Raw genomic sequence first — 20,293 nt, forward strand, 5'->3', positions numbered from 1 at the left:
TAACAATCTTGTTCAAAGAGATGCATCACTGTGTTTTGACTACCATATACTCAAGGAATCAGAGTTGATGCCATGCATGATCAACTGGTTCGGTTATCATCAAGAACCAGATCAACATCGATCAGGCCATACAAAGTTGCAAATCTATTCCAGACCGAAATTCTAGCAGGGACCAGACCTGGCAGAGTTGCCACGCATCTTGACTTCAACTATTCTCCATCTGCCTTGCCTTGACTAGAACAATTCTGCTATGAATCCACGCGTGCCACAACCCACAGGTGTGCTAGAGACAGCCGCAGAAGGATCGGAGCATGGCGCCCGTGCAACGCAAAAGACATGGGGCATGAGTGCACGAGCCAAAGAAACCAAACGTTAAATGGCAACAGGTGTAAAGCAAGAGATGCGTATGTGCATCGTCCCGACCAATCCAAACGAAACTTATTCCTCCATCATTCCATGAGAGAGAGAGAGTAGAGAGAGAAGCTGCAGGTTGGCAAGGCCTGGGCAGCAGTATATAAGATGCAGCGGTGGGCAGGCATGTGGTGAGCAAGAGAGAGGGAGGGGCAAGAGAGGGAAAGCGCAAAGGGACCCTCGCAACCTCGAAGCTAGTCCAAACTAGTGGGAGGTTGTGGGAGGAAGACGAAGACCAAGAACCAAGAAGCAAGAAGCTGCTGCTGGTACCCGGTGACGATCCTACCAATCAATCCATCCATCCGTCGTCCATGGCGAGGGGCAAGGTGCAGCTGCGGCGCATCGAGAACCCGGTGCACCGGCAGGTGACCTTCTGCAAGCGCCGCGCCGGGCTGCTCAAGAAGGCCCGGGAGCTCTCCGTCCTCTGCGACGCCCACATCGGCATCATCATCTTCTCCGCGCACGGCAAGCTCTACGACCTCGCGACCACCGGGTATATATATATGGCGCCCCATCCATCCATCTCTCTCTCTCTCTCTCTCTCTCTCTCTCTCTCTCTGTGCAGCTGCCATGATCAGTACTGTGCTGATGAACTGGCTCGACAGGACCATGGAAGAACTGATCGAGAGGTACAAGACTGCCAGTGGGGAAGCGGCCCTGCCGGGTGACGGCGGCAGCGGACACAGAATGGTTAGCTCTCACTCCCAACTTGCCGGCATCATGTTCTGCTTTTCCCCAACTTTTGCTCTCAGACTAGAGAAAACTTTAGCATCATGTTCTATGCTCATTCCTGAATTCTTCGGTTGAATATAGGCAGCATTTTTCACTGTAGCAGCCCACTAGTGCTAGTTTTCACCCTGCATACCATGAGCTGCTAGGATATTATTATTAGATTGCTAGTGGCTGAATTTCTCATGCATTATAACAGAAGATGAACTGTTATATGAAGTAGTGAGGCGAAAAGTTTGTTGCCATCACCACATCTATGAAATTTTAACACAGTTTAAAACTGCTCGCCAACGCAAACCGTCTTCCTGTCTCACTCAACTGCTGGATGCTGGGCACCAGGCATCCTCTTTGCACACCTCTGTAGCAACCGTACTTCAGGCTGCAACTTTCCTCTGCGCCCTCCCTGTTGCCTAAAAGCTTGGCCATGTATGTGACCCAGGACCCAAAACAGGAGACTATGGTGCTGCAACAAGAAATCAATCTGCTCCAGAAGGGCCTGAGGTAATTACTCTCACACACATCTTTGCCTTACAGTTTGTAGAAAACCTACAGGTCAGTTTCCAGCACAAACGCTGGATCTTGTGACACGGGTTACAGCCCATGCTTTTTTGTTCTATACGTAGCATCACTCAAGTACCAAACCAACCAAGCAACCCAAAACATTTCCAACGGAAGAGACAGGAGCTTCAAAACCATGCGACTTTTGCCCTTACACTTAACACCAAGCTCTTCACTTGAAAAACTGAACTGCCATCTCAAAACAGGATTTCTTTTGAAAAGAAAAGAGGAAACAACAGAGGTTGCTTACATCCTCGCACTTCGAACTCTGCCATTTATTCTGACAAGAAAAGGAACACTTTGGCAGGTACATCTACGGTAACAGGGCAAATGAACATATGACTGTTGAAGAGCTGAATGCCCTAGAGAGGTACTTGGAGATATGGATGTACAACATCCGCTCCGCAAAGGTAATTCACAAAAACTCCCGAAATTTCTTAAAGAAATAGCATTTCAGACATTGATGAAACCTTCTTGTCAAGCAGATGCAGATAATGATTCAAGAGATCCAAGCACTGAAAAGCAAGGCATGTCCAAAACTCTTTACATGATTCTATAAACACCCGATGCAACATTCTGACTCACTAAAAAGTATCTCTGTTCATGCAGGAAGGAATGTTGAAAGCTGCTAACGAAATTCTCCAGGAAAAGGTACCGATTGTTAGTCAGTCGAATCTGACCCACAAACTTCCTTCAGATCTTGTGCCATTTATGGTGGAAGCTGATGGTATGAATGTGACGTTGCATTGCAGATAGTAGAACAGAGTGGTTTGCTCGACGTAGGCATGACGGTAGCAGATCAGCAGAATGGGCATTTTAGTACAGTCCCACTGATAGAAGAGATCACTAACCCACTGACTATACTGAGTGGCTACTCTAATTGTAGGGGCTCAGAGATGGGCTATTCCTTCTAACGGTAATAACACCCTGAGGGTCCCCTTCTGTTGATTACTACTCTGTAATAATACAATCAATAATGCTTGTGTAATGGTTTGTTCTGCTACTTTGGTGTAACTTAAGCTATATAGGCCATGGTCCCTCAGGAGTGCCCTGGTATTGTATTGTATTGTCATACATTGTGGTTCTTTACTTCCCCTAAAGAACTTTTGAGGAGCTCTGATGTGTTATTTCACTTAATTTGTGTTTCATTCTCATCTTTGCAATACTGGCAGAGCATGTGGTGTGCACAATTGGACAGAATTATGTACACATGATCTCAATTTACACACAATGGTGAGAGAAAGTGACATGTATAAAGAAAAAGCCAGGCAATAGAAACCATGCCAGGAAGTCACTAACACTATCATGTACTCTGCTGAGTCATCAGCATATCCCTATTGCTTCTAATTTGGTACAGCAGCTATAATTTTAGCAGAACTTTAAAAGTAGAATGAACAGACTAAACTTAGGGTCAGTAAATGGGCCAAAATCCAGTAGTTAACGATGGATCTTCTACCCAAGAACGGGCAATTCTTATCATCAGGCAAGAACATGGCTTTCTAGTTTGCTTCCAAGCATTTGAATAATAATATGAATCATAATCATCCACTAGGATAGAAGGAACTGCATTTTCAGAAATGGACATCATAACTTCCGTCCCCAAGACCAAGGGCCACCTTGTATACATACAGGAAGGCTAAATGGTTTTAAATGCAGCGTGCGACTTTTTTGTTTATCTGAGATCAATTGTAATTACTAGCTGCAAACTAATCATTCAAGAAAACATGCCTTCAAAGAGATCGGGTTAATGTTCACACCAGAGCGAGCATAAGGATTGTAGGGTGCTAAGGATAAACATCTCTCATGATAGAGAGTAAAGTACATTGTCCAGTTGGTTTCCACAACCAATACGCACCTTATTGGAAAAAAAACTAGGAAGCAAAAACTACAAATTCCACAGAATATCACTGTTTTGTCAAGCTGGTATGCTCACATACGCATCCACAATGTGGTTCAGCTCTTCTGACCTGTTCACAGAAGGAAGAAATGGAGGGTTAGAACAAATAAGGACTCTCCGATGCTGTAGAAGAAAACCACAAGGAAAAAGTGCAAGCAGACAGCCTATTGCAACAAACTGCATTTATAAGTACAATCATGCTGAAACTAACACAGCTCCGTCCTATACTTTCAAGATTTTTAACAGTTTTAATTGACAATCGTGTCTAATAAGGCCAAAACCAGAATCGCTAGGTAAAATGTTCTACAAAAGCTAATAGAAACCTGCAAAACTAGAGTAATAAAATCGTCCAGTTGATTGACGTCGATCGCTTGTGAGTAACCTCATGCTGAAACTTACAACTGCATATACTCTAATATTCTAAGTTCACATGAAAATGTATCATAACCATATTGTAGTCGCGAGTCATGGCAATTATGTATGCAGTAAGTGAGCACAAGACTTGTTACTTGGAACTAGATACTGAGCAGGGACGTGACTGGCAGCGGCCATGGGCCCATGGCCCCACTCATGATCCATTTGTTTCTATTGAGACCCTTTAGAATGAGAAGAAATTAAGTAATTCGGTATATGAACAAACTTACCTGGCCCACCTAATCTCCCTATCCTATTCCTAGCTCTGTCACTGATCCTGAGGATATCTATCTAACAATTTGCACTGCACAAAGCGTTCTTTGGTATTTGAACATCATGCTTTCTTAGTGCCTCACAGAATTTGCATACCCATCCTCCTCTGCAAATGTTTCTCTTGACCAGAAGACTGGCTCTGGTACTCATGAGATAACTGGAGAGAGATAAGTCAAGAATACATGGAAGCCATCATTCTTTAACTCACAAAAACAGTGTTAATTAATCTAAAATACACCCTGACATAAATATAAAGCAGCACTATATGTTATAGTAATCTACAGTTTGCACACAAAATTAAATGGAAAGTGTTTCAAGAAAGGAATCTTTGTTAGTATTTAGCTAGGTTAAGAAGATGTAGATGAACCTACGGCTGAACTGTTTGGTTTCATGAGCTAGCTTGAAAATCCCTCTATTATTAATCAGATATCTCCAGAGGCACTTCTGAGTTAGGTGTTGATTTCCGTCTCAGATGCATAGAAAAGTGGGTTCCCTCCTCCAAACCATTTACACTAGTGGTGATGGATCTGAGGTGTAAAGACTAAAGATTGCTTTCAGATGCATACTATGACATGAACATAAAGCAGTTCTATTAGTATTATACTAACCTAAATTTTGTAGGTCTCAGAAAAAGAAATAAGAAATTTCTCGAATGAGCAATAAGTTTTTCCAGAAAACAATCATACTAACCTAAATTTTTTACAGAAAGCAATCAATGAGCAATAGTTTGTACTTGGGACACAACGTAATTCAATAAACTCGGCAGTGCTAATTCAGAACCGTAACTTCTACATAGACAAAACCAGAACTACCATTTATAATTTGCAATGTCCTACAGAGGCTAATGAAAAATTCCAAAGTAGCTTAATACATAAGTAGATGTCACGGTTGGTAAAGTACAAATAGACATGCATTACTCACGCTGAGACTGACACAACCACATCCACTATTTCAACATCGTAACTCCTACGGCAGTATGCATGCCACAATTGCAAAACTGAGTTAATAAACAATACCATTGGTCAAGTACACTCAACCATCTGTTAATCAGGCTGGAACTAACACAACCAAAGCCGGTACATCAACACTGCAATTAGCTCAGGCAATATACATACCACGATCGCACATTAGGACTCAAACAGAAGTATAAGCATGTGACGGATAGGAACTGGATCATCATATGAAGCAAGGGGGGACAAGACAGCACAAGGAACAGACCTGAAACCTTATCCTCCCACCAGTAGATGAACCTGAGGTTGGCCCCCTGCTTGTCCATCTTGTAGAGCTGGTACCAGTGCTCCGCCACCTCGGATCCCAGCACGGCGCCAGTGATCGCCCCGAACCCGGTCGCCAGCACGACGCCTGCAGGCAATCACAATCAGAGACAAAAAAAAAAATCGTCGATCAGCAGCAGCAACGAAACAGAGGTCACGATCGATCTGGATTCTGGAAACCCTCGCAACCACAGCGGCGAAAGCATGTACACCCCATCGTACCGTGCGGCGCCTTGGAGTACTTGAACGCGACGCCGCCGAGGTGGGCGGCGCCGGCGAGGGCCCCGGCGAGCGCGAACTTCCTCGACTCCCGCAGGGCCTTGAGCTGCAGGAACCGCTTCTGTGGTCAGAGGGAGAGGCGAGAGGCGGCGAGGATAGAGAGGGGTGGGGGGACGAGCGAGCGGATCGGATCGCCGACCTGGGGCCCGTAGACCGGGTCGGAGGCGATGAACTCCTCGACGTCGGCGTCGGACCACTTGGGGAGGGGCTCGGCGCGGCCGTAGACCTTCTTGAAGTAGTCGAGGAAGGCGAAGTTGCGCGCCCAGTGCTGCTTGACGCCCTCGAAGTGCTCCCCGATCCCCATCGCCGCGCCGCCGCCGGTCCGCTGATCCCCTCGATTCCTTTCGACGGCGGGGAGGTGGTGTGGTGGCTTGCGGTTGCCGGTTGGTGTGGATTCCACACATTCCAGGAGACGACGATGATAAATGGGCTTGCATGGGCCGGGCTCGAATGACGGACGGGGCCCACCACGGAGCGTGATCAAGTATGCGCGCATACCCGTAGCATTTTTTGTTTCTTTCGAAAGGCCATGGTTACGGGAGCATGCGTGATTGATTTTTTTTTAATTTAACCGCGTCGTGCTTCCAGTAGTAGTCGATATTTTCGTTGATAGTGAGATATCTGAGATGACTTTGTCAATCTCGAGAATTTATCGGCTCAGTCTTCGAAGATGCTCGTAGGAGTAGGGTTTGCGTACCTGCGTTAACGGGGGTGAGTGCGCGTGCGTTGTGAGTGTCTAAGTTGTACCGTATAATCGAAAAAAGTATTTCATTTTTTTCTAATCCACCTGATGCAAGCTAGCATCTGAGTTGGATGTGGATAAGTGTAAGGAGGAGGAAGAGGAAGATGATGGCGATGAGGAGGAGGAGGATCGCGGTGGCGTTGTCGTAGCCCGGCCTCCGCAGCCGCGCCACAGGTCCAAGAAGAAGAGGGCCGGGAAGATGGTCGTGCCCACCATCCGCGTCACCTCCCTCGAGCAGGCAATGCAGGCCGCCCTCGAGGCTACTAGCAGTCCGTGCAAGGTCGGCAATGTGTATCTTCATCTTGGCAACAGCACGACACTCCTGGAGTACTCCACTACGAAGATCTTAAGAACTGTTGGACGCTGCTGAACCATGTCCACGTCAAGGCGCTCGCAATCACCAGCTGCTTCCTCCGCATCATTTCCGCCGGCATCCTCCTAGGCCTCACTGAAGACCCCCATCGACGAGCGCGACATCAACTTGCTGTGGTCCTGAGCCGAGAAGATCAAGGACCACACCACAAGAATGGGGGGCTCTGCTGACACCAAGCTGAACGGCTACGATGCGGAGCCGCCAGATCAACCTATCGTTGGATGATGCCTAGAAGTTAGAACTAAAGAAGTGCAGGTTCTGCTATCCTTCTTGCAGATAATTCTACATATTCTAACGTACAGGATAAGGGTTAGTTGAAATTTTTCTCGGCGGTGTTTTGTCTAATCTGAAAAGGGGCTCTGGTGGGGTGCTGGAGTTGCTGTTTTCCTTAGCTGGTGTGTTCAGTTTTTTTTACTGTTCAGGTGGATGGTTTGCTGGCCCCTCTGTGGCAACATCTGGTGGCTACCGTAACAAAACTTGGGGTGTTGTTTTGTTTTTTCCTGCTTAAATACTAGCTGAACCCTGAAACTATGTAATTTTGTTGTGTGAAGTAATGAAATTCGGGGATCACTCCATGGTGGATCAGTCAATTATTGTGTAATGCTAGTTGATGAATTGATTGAAAAGGCTGATGGTTTTGCTGTAGTTTTTCCAGGTAAAAGTTGTAGAGATAAATACTTTCCAGTACTCTAGTTTTGCAGTATTTAAATTCTTTAGCATATTGTTTACAGTAATATTATTTTATATTATTAATCATTTTTCACCGTCTATGTCGGAGGATTTCTCCAGCCGGGTGGCGGAGTGCACCCGCCTAATCCTAGTTTAGGATGATTTTGGGGGAAGTCAAGGAATGCTAGATCAAGAGGCGTATGAACACGGAAAGCACACAAGAGTTTAGAGTGGTTCAGGCCGCTGGAGCGTAAAACCCTACATCCACTGTGAGATGTATTGCCTGTTTTGGTGAGGAATAACTGATTCTACGTGAGTGTCAACTTCCTTGTGTGTGAACTAGTGGAACTTGAGAGAGCACTTGAGAGAGCTTCTAGCAAGCTTGTGAGTTTGTGAAACCAGTGGTGTGTGTGTCTAAACTTGTGTTCTAACATGCGTACTCTCCCTTTTATAGGCTCAAGGGGAGCGCGTACACTGAGCAGGGTCCCGACAGGTGGACCCGGTAACATATTAAATAACGTGCACATTGGAGCCTTAAATGCCACAGATTCGGAAATCTTCCTCTTCAGCCCCCGTGCGTATCCTCTACCAAGGTACGGTCATGTGCCGTCTCGCTAGCACAGGGTCCGCTGCCAGTGACATGCGTAGTTGGAGACGTGCTGTCACTGTAGGGTCAGTTCCCGCTGACAGGCGAAGGGGCTATGTTGACCAGCCGTGCTGCAGCCTCTGCGCACTCTAGCAGCGCACGCCGTGGCCTTCCTGTAGCAGGTCATAATAACCCTTCGCTTACGCGCGCGGCACTGTAATGTGACTACACGCCCCTCGTCCGCGCACGCGGTGCGGTGATGCGACGCGCCGCCTCGGTAACTGGCGAGCTTATCGTGGTGTCAGCATACCTACCCAACGTATCAGTGGGCAGACCATACCCTGTCTCGGGCACGCGCACCCCAACCACCCGCATTTAATGCGGTAGTTGGGTTGGCTTCCCGTAGAAGGCTGGCTGCCACCAGACACGTGGCGGTGCTGGTTTAGTGCCGCTTCCCCAAGGGCACGTGGCGGCACCGGACCTCCTCCCTGGTGGGAAGAGAGGTCCGGGCCCCCTGGCTGGCCCAGGCGCTTAGGCCCCCTAGAGGTCCGGCTTCCACAGTAGGGGCGCAAGACCACCCCGCGGTGGTCCGGGTCCGCAATAGCTGTTCCTGAGCACCTTGTCCTCGCGGGCATATGGAGGCGCCGGACCTGCTAGAGCGTGGGGGGAGGTCCGGGGCGTGCCTCCAGTTGTCAGGCCCGGGCCGTACGCCCTGTCACCCAAAGGCTTAGTGCGAGGTTACGGATAACCTCGCACCCCTCAGACTGGACACACTAGTAGGAGGTACCCCTATCTGTGTGTACCGACAGTCTGCGTAGACCGATAATCTAGTAAATTAGTTGTGTCACTATATTACGCCTAAGACAAATGAGATGAAACTATTACTAGGTTGATTCCAGTAATTTTTTTTATAACATGATCCAGTGCTTTAAATATAGACAAGAAATGTATACAGAGTTGCTATCTCAAATAAAGCTTTTTATAAGCAAAAGATTCTAGCATATCAATCCCGTTACAGGAATTTGAGATAGTGAACTGATAACTGACATTATTTTAGCAATGATGCAGATTATATTTTGGTTATTCCAGTTTTTATCAGATGGAAGACACACGCTAACATGATTCTCTAATGTTAAGGGTAGCTTTTCAATGTAGTCATACTGAGAAATTGATGCTCCTAATCTGTCACCTACTTTCGAGAAGCGGACCAAAGTAACATGATACCACTTCTAAAGATGGACCTTAAACCCACACTGTACCAAAGAGACCTAAACCTAGACACCAACACGGAAAATCAACTCTATACAAAGAGAACTCAAATCTTTATTCACAAGTTCTACAACATAAGACTCTTGCACTCTTTATTGGTATCCTACCAGGACACAACTACACTATATAGTTACCATATCACTTTCTACTTAAGACCTCTTATGCCATGGTATGGCAAGAGGGGAAGTGCCTCTATTTATAGATGCGGATGTTACGGTGTTGTCAGGAACAACTATGCAAAATATCCAATTATAGAGAATTACCGTCTTGCCATAAAACTGCCGCCGCCGCCGTGTAAGTCATCCATCGTTATGTCGCGATGTGTAACCATCTTAGCTTAGTTTTATTTAGAATGGATCATTCTTTGCTTTTCTCGGATTAATGGACAATCAATGTTTAGTTGCCTTGGAATCCACCGCATGTGTTTTTCTTTTCTTGTTTACTTGTAGCTAACGATCGACGAGCTGTATGGCTGATGGACGGAGTAGACCTCGTTTGTAAATGTAAATTGTGTTTTTGTTTACCGTTGACTTAAAAAATGAACTCTCTAATTTCTGTAACTGATTTTGATTAAAAAATACTCAATTTGAATTTATCATATATTATGGTCATTGAATTTACTGGAAAAAAAATAACACAGATGCTGTATATAATATTCAGAAGTAGAATCTCGACAAACCTCGTCGCACAGTGACTTTGAACGCCACAATAGTCCCACCCAAATATGAGAATGGATCTACAAAAGAACCATCGGAGGAGCCACACCCTGAGTCTGATCTTCACTTGATCCACTCTATCGATGTCCGCCGTCGACACGATGACCACATCTCTCACGAGCCCTTCATCACAAACACGATTGGTCTGGCCGGCGCTGTGCTCCGTCAATGCAACCGTAGCGCTGCCTGCGTGCTCCGATCCACTTGCATCAGCCGTTCGTAGCACTGTTTCATGAAGGCAAGGTCACCACCACCAGCAGCAGCAGCAGGGCCCCGCCCGGCCGGCACGATCACCTCTTTACTTCCCCTGACGTGCATGCGCCCCCTGTGCAACGTACGGCAGCAGCCCTGGCCCTGCTTGTGCCTGCACGCCCGCCGGAACCGAGCAGCAGATCAGATGCCTATGCTCGCCGGCGCTGCCGCCATGCTCTGCGCCCCAGATCGAGATGGGCTGCTGGCCGGTGAGGACAGGACAAGCAATTGGCGTTGTAGCGTGGCATGCCAGTACATTTCCTTTCGAGCCTGTGACTGACATAAACCTCGCAAAGGGTCACCACGCTGCACTGTGCAAGTTACTGCACGGCCATGATTTCCGGCGGCCCCCGCCGTGCCGCTAGAATGGCGCTGTCTCGCACGCCGCCGTGGCATGAGCGGCGCATGGCAGGTGGCAACACCATTTACTCCTCACTGCATCGCCACCATTATTACCTTCCTCAGCTTCGCCCATCTCCTTCCACACCTTCTGCACCGGCCGAGCCAGTAGCAGCTAGCTAGGTTGGTTCAGTAGCCTCTCCTGCGCCAAGTGCTTGCTTGCACTGCTGCAGCTTCAGGCAGCGCGACGATGGCCGGCGGCCACTGCCTGCGGCTGCTGCTCCTCGCCGTGCTCGCGGCTGCGGCGCGCGGCGGAGGAGAGGAGAGGGCGCCGGCGCTGTTCGTGTTCGGGGACTCGCTCATCGACAGCGGCAACAACAACAACCTCGCCTCGCTCGCCAAGGCCAACTACTTCCCCTACGGCATCGACTTCGCCGGCGGGCCCACCGGCCGCTTCTGCAACGGGTACACCATCGTCGACGAGCTCGGTACGTGTGTCAATCTTGGGCAAGGACGCGTCAATCCAGAGTCTTTTTTCTGCGGATGATCTTTGAACACAAAAGTATGAATATTGTTTGCCTTTTAGCCTCGTCTAGAATTATTTAGACTGTTTTTTATGGGTATTTAGAGTGGTTTTTAGGTCAAGTGGCAATGATAGATGTAATGGCAAGGCCAATGATAAAATAGTTTTTGCATTTTTAAAATTTGGAAATTGCTTTAAAACTTTGGTTTTCTTTTTCCCGCTCGTGTCGTGGAGATTCTATTACCTTGATATATTTCGTACATTTTGAAATAAAATATAGGTTCTCTTTTATGTATTTAATGAAATTTCATTCCCTTGAGAACTATTTGTTTTAGCTTTCTGTAGTCATATATGCATGCATCTGATCTTTTCGGAATATAAATATCTAAAGCCCTACACTAATTTTTCAAATACGCATGGTTTTCGATTTTTGTCTCTAGAAATTAGTATATGACTTTAAACAATTCTGGAAAAATTTAGTTGCACATAGGATTACCTAGAACCTAAAAAAACTAAATATTCAATGATTTGACTTTCAGTAGTTTAGTTTTGATACTCTATTTCACTTATAAAAATTCATTAATAAGCCCGTAAATATTCCTCGGCACATGTGATTTTCTTGAATATTTTCTCTAGTTCTAAATTTTTAAAATTTAAATCCAATTTTGGCCGGTGGCCACAGGCCCCATAAACATCATTCGTGTCACCGAAAACGACTCCAAATTCACGTCTTGAGATGGGAACAGTTTTAATATGCGACTACCTTGCATATCCTAGAGAAAAATAGAAGAACACAATCTTGAGCGGCGTGGTGACAATGTTACTCCAGCTCAAACAAACAAAAATTGTGTTGCTTCTTGTCCAACAAAAGAACACAAAATGTTGCTGCAGTACTTCTAGTCCATACTACCGCATAGATCACAGAATTAACAGATATTAGTACTCCCTCCGTTTTTATTTACATGTCGCATTAGGTTTGTCCTATGTCAAAATTAGCTAACTTTGATCAAATCTATAGAAAAAATATAGCAACAACTATGCTATTCAACATATGTACTATCAACGTATACATCATGATGGATTCAATGAAACAAATTTAGTATTATAAAAGTTATTATTATTTTTCTATAAATTTGGTTAAAGTTGACCAAGTTTGATTTAAAATAAATATAATCAACAACTATGCTATTGAACATATATACTATCAACGTATACATCATGATGGATTCAATGAAACAAATTTAGTATTATAAATGTTATTATTATTTTTCTATAAATTTGGTTAAAGTTGACTAAGTTTGATTTAAAATAAATATAATACAACATGTAAATAAAATAGAGCAGTATATAATCTATAACTCAGGCCACTTTCATTTATGGAACACAATAACTGTCTTAACAGAGCACTGAATCTCTCTGCTCTGGTGTAGATCAAATGGCATCGTCTTCTGCTTGCGACTTAATTTTGTAATGGCCATCTTGTTCTGTAGTAGTTGAATGCGTGCGAGCGTGACTACCAGCTTGCTCCACTGAACTCTATGCGCATGGGGTAGAAATGCACAGAGCTCGTTGCTCTTTAACTGGCTGAACAGACGCCGAGTTCAATCAATCTGAGTATCTGACAGATCGAGTGACAGCACAATCTGGAAATGTTTGCTGAATTCAATCAATCAATCTGAAAATGTCTGCAATCACTGCAGTGTCGATCAACTGATGAAGAAGCTAGAGTTGTTGTTGTGTCAATTTGCAGCTGAGCTGCTTGGGCTGCCCCTGGTGCCGCCCTACTCGCAAGCATCGTCCGTGCAGCAAGTCCTGCAGGGCGCCAACTACGCTTCCGCCGCCGCCGGGATCCTCGACGACAGCGGCGGCAACTTCGTAAGCAGACCAGCCATGCGGCATGTGTTCCCATTATTTCAACCAGATCAAAGAACCGGTCGATCTTTACCTGCGAATTGCGATGCAGGCCGGCCGGATCCCGTTCAACCAGCAGATCCAGAACTTCGAGTCGACGGTGGCCCAGATCGCCGCCGCGGCCGGCGCGTCGGCGGCGGCGGAGAGGCTCGCGCGCTCCATCGTCTTCGTGGGAATGGGGAGCAACGACTACCTCAACAACTACCTGGCGCCCAACTACGACACCAGGCAGCGCTACGACCCGCGGCAGTTCGCCGACCTCCTCGCCCACCAATTCGCCTCCCAGCTCACCGTAAGCTAGCTAGCACAAAGCCGTCGTCGTCATCGGCGATCGCCGTTCCCTTCGTTACAACGACGTGTTGCTTGACGTACATGCGCATGCGGGTCAGAGGCTGTACAGGGCCGGAGCCAGGAAGTTTGTGGTGGCCGGCGTGGGGTCGATGGGGTGCATCCCGACCGTGCTGGCGCAGAGCGTGGCGGGCCGGTGCTCGCCGGTGGTGGACGGCCTCGTGCTGCCGTTCAACGCCAACGTGAGGGCGATGCTCGACGGCCTCAACGCCAACCTCCCCGGCGCCCGGTTCACGTACCTCGACAACTTCCGGATCTTCAAAGCCATCCTCGCCAACCCGGCCGCCTTCGGTAATAACCAAGCACACAGCTCTCGATCGTCGCCCGTCTTCTTGCATCAGATGATAGATAGATGATTACGACCGGCGGTCATGGCGATTGCGACAGGGTTCAGCGTGGTGGACAGGGGCTGCTGCGGCATCGGGAGGAACGGCGGGCAGATCACGTGCCTGCCGTTCATGCCGCCGTGCGCCGACCGGGAGCGCTACGTGTTCTGGGACGCGTACCACCCGACGGCGGCGGTGAACGTCATCATCGCCAGGGAGGCCTTCCGCGGCGGCGCCGACGTGATGGCGCCCATCAACGTTGGGCAGCTTGCCAGGCTCTGAGCCTCTGATCAAGATGATGACAACTTGATGGTCGATTCCGTGCTCCTTGTTCAGTTGTTTGTACTGGTAGCGAGTATAAACCAATAAAATCTGGAGACCGCCTCCATGCATGAAGTGATCCGTACCCATGGGGGGCGTTTGGTTCCCTGTATATGCCTTGACCAGGCTCTGGAGATGCAGTGGTTGGAAGTTTGGTTGCCTGGGCAGAGGTTTGGGCCTGGCCGGCAGCATGCAAAAGCAGCCAGCGAGCCTGGCTCACGGGATGCCAGGCTCCGCAGATTGAAATCCGTTTATCCGGAGGCAGGCTCACGGGATGCAGCCTACTAGTAAGTTAATGATGGTATTAGTCAATAATTAGTATATCTTAAGGCATATTAGTATATTTTAAAGTAGATTAACGTTTAATATGCTAATAATAAGTAATATGTTGTGGATTCAAGCAAAATATATATGATCTTAGTACTTATCTTTTTAGTTCAAATCGATACATAATATACGAGTGCAGCCAACCAAACAGTTGTTATGTTGATCATGTACATGGTTGTATTGATCCTGTAAATATATTGATTTAGTCAACCAAACATCAACACGTTGTATGCTTTGAGCCTGGCTCACCTCTCAGCCTGGCTGGTAGGTGCGAGCCAAGCTCACCTCACCCACAGAACCAAACACGCCCATAGTTGACGTCAAACACATTCATATACTAGCTCCTGCAAAGATTGTCACAAAATTAACGGTTGTAAAGACGAAGCTACGAGTCGTAGGGAGAAGAAAGACGTGGTGGCCTGGGACTGATCGTGCAGTGTCGATTCAATGAGTAGATGGAGTTTGGATGCAGGACAAACCCCTATGGGCTATGGCATGGAGGGGCAAGGAGACTGTGGTGTGGTAAACCAAACTATACACAACAAAGGAGCCCTCCGGTGGAAGATTTGGGTGCTCCAGAGCCTGGATACTGGCACGCACATCGCAGTGATCAAGCCAAGCAAGAGGAAACAACTCAAACCAATGAATGTCTCATTCAAGGGTTGTGTGGGAAATTAGGAGTGATCAAGAATATTAGAGCAGGTAATCTTATTACACCAGGTGGGCAAGGGCAAGTTCTTGTATAAGGCAAGAATCAAATAGTAATACGGAGAGGTAAAGTAGGCTGCGAGGGAGCGACAATCGCTTATTACACTCTTGTGGACTTGTGCTTTAAAAAACTGTGGTTGGCTTTGTCAAAATCTTATCCTCTTGTTATGGTTGCTTCAACTTCATCATCTAAGGTTTTCTACAAGGCTCATCTAGTTGTTATTGATGCGGTGTAAGCTTGTGTTGTATTCTCTCAATATCCTTTAAGTCATATGGGCTGTTGCGATTCTAATAGGTGGTACATAACTGCCAAATGGGGACCATGTACTCCAAGAAGGAAGCTGCATTGACCGACTGTGATATGTTGATGCATGTCCACATCTTCATGGTTTCGTGAAAAGATTTCCACATCATTAGAGTAGTGTTTTACTTTACTTGTTACACCTTCAGTGTTTGTTGTGAATGCTATCTCAGTGGACATCTTCTCATGCAACAATGTGTAGGAAGCAATCATTTCAAAGGAAAATGCGTATGCAGACACTAGCAGCTTACTTGCTTGTCCAATTGTGTTCTATGTGCTGATCCTAATCATGGAGTGCATGCGATCTGGATCTTAAATCATAGCCAAGAACAAGAGCCGACCAAGAGAGAATCCATATTTGTGCTGCACACACAGAGCATCTACAGGTTATTGAGTGTTTCTCCAATCTATGCCTTGTACTATATCAGATTCTTGTGTTCATTTGTACTGTGCTGTTGGCTTATCAAAAAGATAGATGCTTCAGGTTAGAAATACATTTTGGTCTATACATCTCAACTGCTGCTCAATTTTTCCCCGATTATATATAAAGAAAATCCTTAAGTTCTGAACCAAGCTTTACAAAAGTCAACGAACCACCATGCATGATTGCAAGATGAATTACGCTAAAGATACATCCATGCCATTCTGCACGAGTGCAGTAAGATAGTATATTTCTGTAGCTACAATTAGTGTAGTTACAGTCAAACCAATCAATCAACAACGCAGGATATCTCACAAGTTGCAGATTTTTATTGTCAGTAACGCATCACTGCCTCACTAGTGCTCATGATCTTCCATCCAATACATCTAGTGACCAAACCACCATGTGCAGCTAGCGAGCTTGTGGACTGGAACGCACGTCGAACCCTTCAGCTTATCTTGCTCCGATCCACTGCAGGCTGCAGCTCTCAGGTGCAGTCTCGTAGAAACGTATATACAAATGGAGCAATGCTGCGTGACGCAGGCGCAGGTTCAGGAACTGGAGCACGCGCGTGCGGTGAGCAGCCAGGCCATGTCAACTCCAAGCAAGCCCTGGTGGTGTCGCCGCCATTGGCGGGGCGGCTTGTTGCATGCTACACCTTCTCCCATTCATGGCACCAGCACTAGCATGGACGATCGACATACGTGATAGTCGGCTAGTCGCCAGGCACTGCAGGTATAGATTTATCTGAAAGAGAACTTCACTCTCGCTACTGTCTCACATGCATGAACTGACTGCTACTGAACTGTCGTGGCGGCGTGCATGCTTTCATTCGGAAAGCAGGAGCGAAAGAGGAACGGAGATCGAGTGACCCACTCACGCTGCCGATGGCGACGTACGGCGGGAGGATCGGATCGGAGAGCATTGGTCATGGAGGTCGATCGGCCGCCCACAACGATCCATCTCTTCAGGACGGAACAGGCAACAACAACCCAATCGTGCACTCCCAACGACGCACCATGCATGTTCCAGCAAAAAGTTCAGTTTCCTCATCACAATAGTTTTGTATTGTCCCAGGGTTAGGCACCACCACCGTTAACCTCTGCTACGGCATGCGATTGCTCGTCGTGTGCTGACTACAGTGTGGCGATCATTCCAATAATTTTTCTGCCACGCACAGAAAAAAAAAACTGATCGATAGATGTTTCAGTTGCATGACGGTATAGGGCACTGTGGGGGTGGCGAAGTGGCGAGTGGCGACTGGTGGTAAGTGATCTGCAGTTCTTTTTGACTCCATGGAGAAGTAGGCCATTCTTGGCAAGATCATGGATCTCCTAGTGGCCATGTTTTCGGCCTTTCTTTTGGATTCATCCATGTACTGCACTACAGCACTAGAGACACCCCATCAGTACATGTTAGATTACATGTGTGTGTATAGACCACGTTGCGTATACGATAAAAAAATACAGCAATAATTCAGACGATCCCGCTGCATTGGCACATTATAAATAGCTGCCCCGCTGCACTCTCCAAGCAGCAAGTGCTCACTCGCTCATCTTCTTCTTCTTCCTCTGGTCGCTCGATATCGAGGTGGGCCGAGGAACAGTTAGCACACCTCTAGCTGAAGATGAGCCGCGCCCAGATGATGAAGAGCTTTGTCAGGCTCCTGATCCTCGTGCAGGTGGCCGCCGCCCTGGCCGGTCCCGTCGCCGCCGAGCTCAGCATGGACTACTACGGCATGACCTGCCCGTTCGCGGAGTACATCGTCCGCAACGTCGTCGGCGAGGCCCTCATGAAGGACCCCACCCTCGCCGCCAGCCTCCTCAGGCTGCACTTCCACGACTGCTTCGTGCAGGTGGCGGATTACTGATTAATTAATCGTAGCCTCTAGATCTCCTCCTCCATGGATTTATTTGACACGATCAGGTTCAGGTCACTGACAGTACTGAGACACAAATGTCTGCCGCAGGGCTGCGACGCGTCGGTCCTGCTGAACTCGACGGACGGCAACACGGCGGAGAAGGACGCGCAGGCGAACAAGAGCCTGCGCGGCTTCGAGGTGATCGACAGCATCAAGGAGGCCCTGGAGGCGCAGTGCCCCGGCGTCGTCTCCTGCGCCGACGTCCTGGCGCTGGCCGCCCGCGACTCCGTGTTCATGGCGCGCGGGCCCTACTACCCCGTGCCCCTGGGCCGCCGCGACGGGACCCGCTCCGTGGACTCCGACACCTTCCTGGCGCTCCCGCCCCCGATCAAGAACGTGACGGTCCTCATCGAGATCTTCGACAAGGTCGGGCTCGACGTCCACGACATGGTGGCGCTCTCCGGCGGCCACACGCTGGGCATCGCGCACTGCGCCAGCTTCAAGGCCCGGCTGCAGGCCGAGACGGAGACGCTGGACGGGTCGCTGGCCAAGTCGCTGGGCTCCGTCTGCAAGGGCGGCGACTCGGGCACGGCGCCGTTCGACCGGACGAGCACCCGCTTCGACGGCGTCTACTACCGGGAGCTGACCTCGCGGCGGGGGCTCCTGAGCTCGGACCAGACGCTGTTCGAGTCGCCGGAGACGAAGGAGATCGTCAGCACGTTCGCCATGAACCCGGACTACTTCTTCTACTCGTTCATGCAGGGGATGCAAAAGATGGGGCAGATCAACCTCAAGGAAGGCGACGAGGGCGAGATCAGGAAGACATGCTGGGTCATCAACTCCTAATCAATCGATCGAACTCCCAAGTTTTACTTTACATACATGCATGCAGCTATGTACTGTCGGTCGGTCTAGATCTCTTTGTCAGCAAGTGTGTGTGAAATCATGTGCTTTTATGTGTAGGTGTCGTACGTATATGCATATTGCATGGCTTGTGTGAAAGTAAAACAAGCATGCATGGCACTGGTGTACGATCGATACATGTGCCCAGCATGCATCAAGGTAGACACTAAGAGGCTGAAAGCAAATAATGGGATGGTCTAATGTATTTATGTATTGTGACAAATAATATAAGGGGATAATCAAGGATTTATGCTTGCAAAAAGATTTCAAAATTATCTTCTTAGGATGTGTTCAGATAAACCTGAAAGAATCTTTTTTGGAATTTGTAAAACTTCCTTAGCAATATTCTTTCTACTTTCATGCAAAACTCAAGCTAGAGAGGCTAGTGATTAAGCATCAACCTCTTCTAGACCTTCAAGACCAAAGAAAGGTGGTTTAGTTCACCAGTTCACCACCACATCACAAGGCGTATTCTAGGGCAAAAGATTGTCACCAGCTGTACAATGCAATCAAACAATGTAAACTTCAGGGTTCACCCGAATTGTCTCCTTTTTCCGTTCATCAAGGCCGAAATTCATGGAATTTCAGCGAAACTTTATATTTTTTTTAGGGAATCAGCGAAAACTAGTTAGTTCTATGGATTTGTCGGCCGTGGAAATGGCGCCCGGCCCAAGGGCAGGTCGGATAGGTTCCGAATTGGGCTGGACCTGGCGGGTGGAGCCATTGCTCAGTGGGCCACGAAATTAAGGAAAAGAAAAAGACTCGAGATCGGAAAGAAACGTAAATGAAAGGGGAGTGACTACGTAACTATCGAGTGTTTTTTTTTTGTTATGTATCAGTCGATTTTTTTGCACCAGTAATGTGTGGCCACGTGGCCATGAAGCATTAGCCAAGGCAAAAAGGATCTGGATGACGGGAAAGCAAAAAAACAGTCAGATTTCTTTATCTCTTTACACAGAAAAAAAACTGAGTGAAAACTTTTATGGTATCAACCAAATTTCCATGTGACACAACCAGACACGTGGCCTTTCTTGGATACAATATAATATTTATGGGACACAAATTGTTACGTTCGCTAAGAATTGGTTAGCTAGTTTATACTTTTTTTTAAAAAAAAATACAAATGCAAATGCTACAAGTGCACGTCCATTTCCACACCCAGTGACTCAGTGAGCAGCCATTAGCCCTTCGGCCTCCGCGCAGAGACCCGCCCAGGTGCTGAGCTCCGAGCTGCTGGGCCGTATCTCCACATATGGGCCTTCATCGCTTCTTTTTTTCTTTTTCTTTTTTTTTTGATGGAAGAATCGCAGAGCTTAGACTCCGGGTGTTCTGGATGGACGATGGTGATGGGGAGAAAAGAAAAACAGCACTTGTTGGCTGATATTCGCGTGGAACCGAACCCCATTCCGGAATATAAAAAGTTAGGAACCTCACTTCCTCACTAATTAATATTCTTTTTCTTTATTTGTTGTGCACCCAAAGAAGGGACACTTCCTCACTAATTAATATTTATTTACCTGTCGCGGCAAAAAGGAAAATTCTCTGATGCTGCAGCTCGCAGG

General features: G+C 47.4%; 4 protein-coding genes across 4 annotated transcripts; 3 read left to right on the forward strand and 1 right to left on the reverse strand.

The window, feature by feature from the left end:
* The first annotated feature begins 338 nt into the window (after window positions 1-338).
* LOC112897091 (MADS-box transcription factor 26) lies at window positions 339-2,791 on the forward strand. Its single transcript, XM_025965287.1, has 7 exons — window positions 339-904; window positions 1,017-1,101; window positions 1,580-1,641; window positions 2,006-2,108; window positions 2,184-2,225; window positions 2,308-2,349; window positions 2,451-2,791. The coding sequence occupies exons 1-7, from the start codon at window positions 723-725 to the stop codon at window positions 2,610-2,612; spliced, it is 678 nt and encodes a 225-aa protein (XP_025821072.1). The 5' UTR covers window positions 339-722; the 3' UTR covers window positions 2,613-2,791.
* Window positions 2,792-3,384: 593 nt separating this feature from the next.
* On the reverse strand, window positions 3,385-6,235 carry LOC112898527 (succinate dehydrogenase subunit 6, mitochondrial). The gene is made up of 4 exons (XM_025966865.1): window positions 5,975-6,235; window positions 5,779-5,881; window positions 5,501-5,644; window positions 3,385-3,665 (listed from the first exon to the last, which is right to left on the reverse strand). The coding sequence occupies exons 1-4, from the start codon at window positions 6,137-6,139 to the stop codon at window positions 3,652-3,654; spliced, it is 426 nt and encodes a 141-aa protein (XP_025822650.1). The 5' UTR covers window positions 6,140-6,235; the 3' UTR covers window positions 3,385-3,651.
* Window positions 6,236-11,031: 4,796 nt separating this feature from the next.
* On the forward strand, window positions 11,032-14,171 carry LOC112896804 (GDSL esterase/lipase At1g71691-like). The gene is made up of 5 exons (XM_025964932.1): window positions 11,032-11,269; window positions 13,055-13,179; window positions 13,268-13,507; window positions 13,605-13,854; window positions 13,951-14,171. Exons 1-5 carry the CDS (start codon window positions 11,032-11,034, stop codon window positions 14,169-14,171), a joined length of 1,074 nt encoding a protein of 357 aa, XP_025820717.1.
* Window positions 14,172-17,512: 3,341 nt separating this feature from the next.
* On the forward strand, window positions 17,513-18,993 carry LOC112897222 (peroxidase 47-like). Its single transcript, XM_025965470.1, has 2 exons — window positions 17,513-17,822; window positions 17,937-18,993. The coding sequence occupies exons 1-2, from the start codon at window positions 17,595-17,597 to the stop codon at window positions 18,672-18,674; spliced, it is 966 nt and encodes a 321-aa protein (XP_025821255.1). The 5' UTR covers window positions 17,513-17,594; the 3' UTR covers window positions 18,675-18,993.
* The last annotated feature ends 1,300 nt before the right edge of the window (window positions 18,994-20,293 follow it).

Source organism: Panicum hallii, chromosome 6 (genome assembly GCF_002211085.1).
Source record: "Panicum hallii strain FIL2 chromosome 6, PHallii_v3.1, whole genome shotgun sequence".
In the NCBI taxonomy this organism is placed as follows: Eukaryota; Viridiplantae; Streptophyta; class Magnoliopsida; order Poales; family Poaceae; genus Panicum; species Panicum hallii.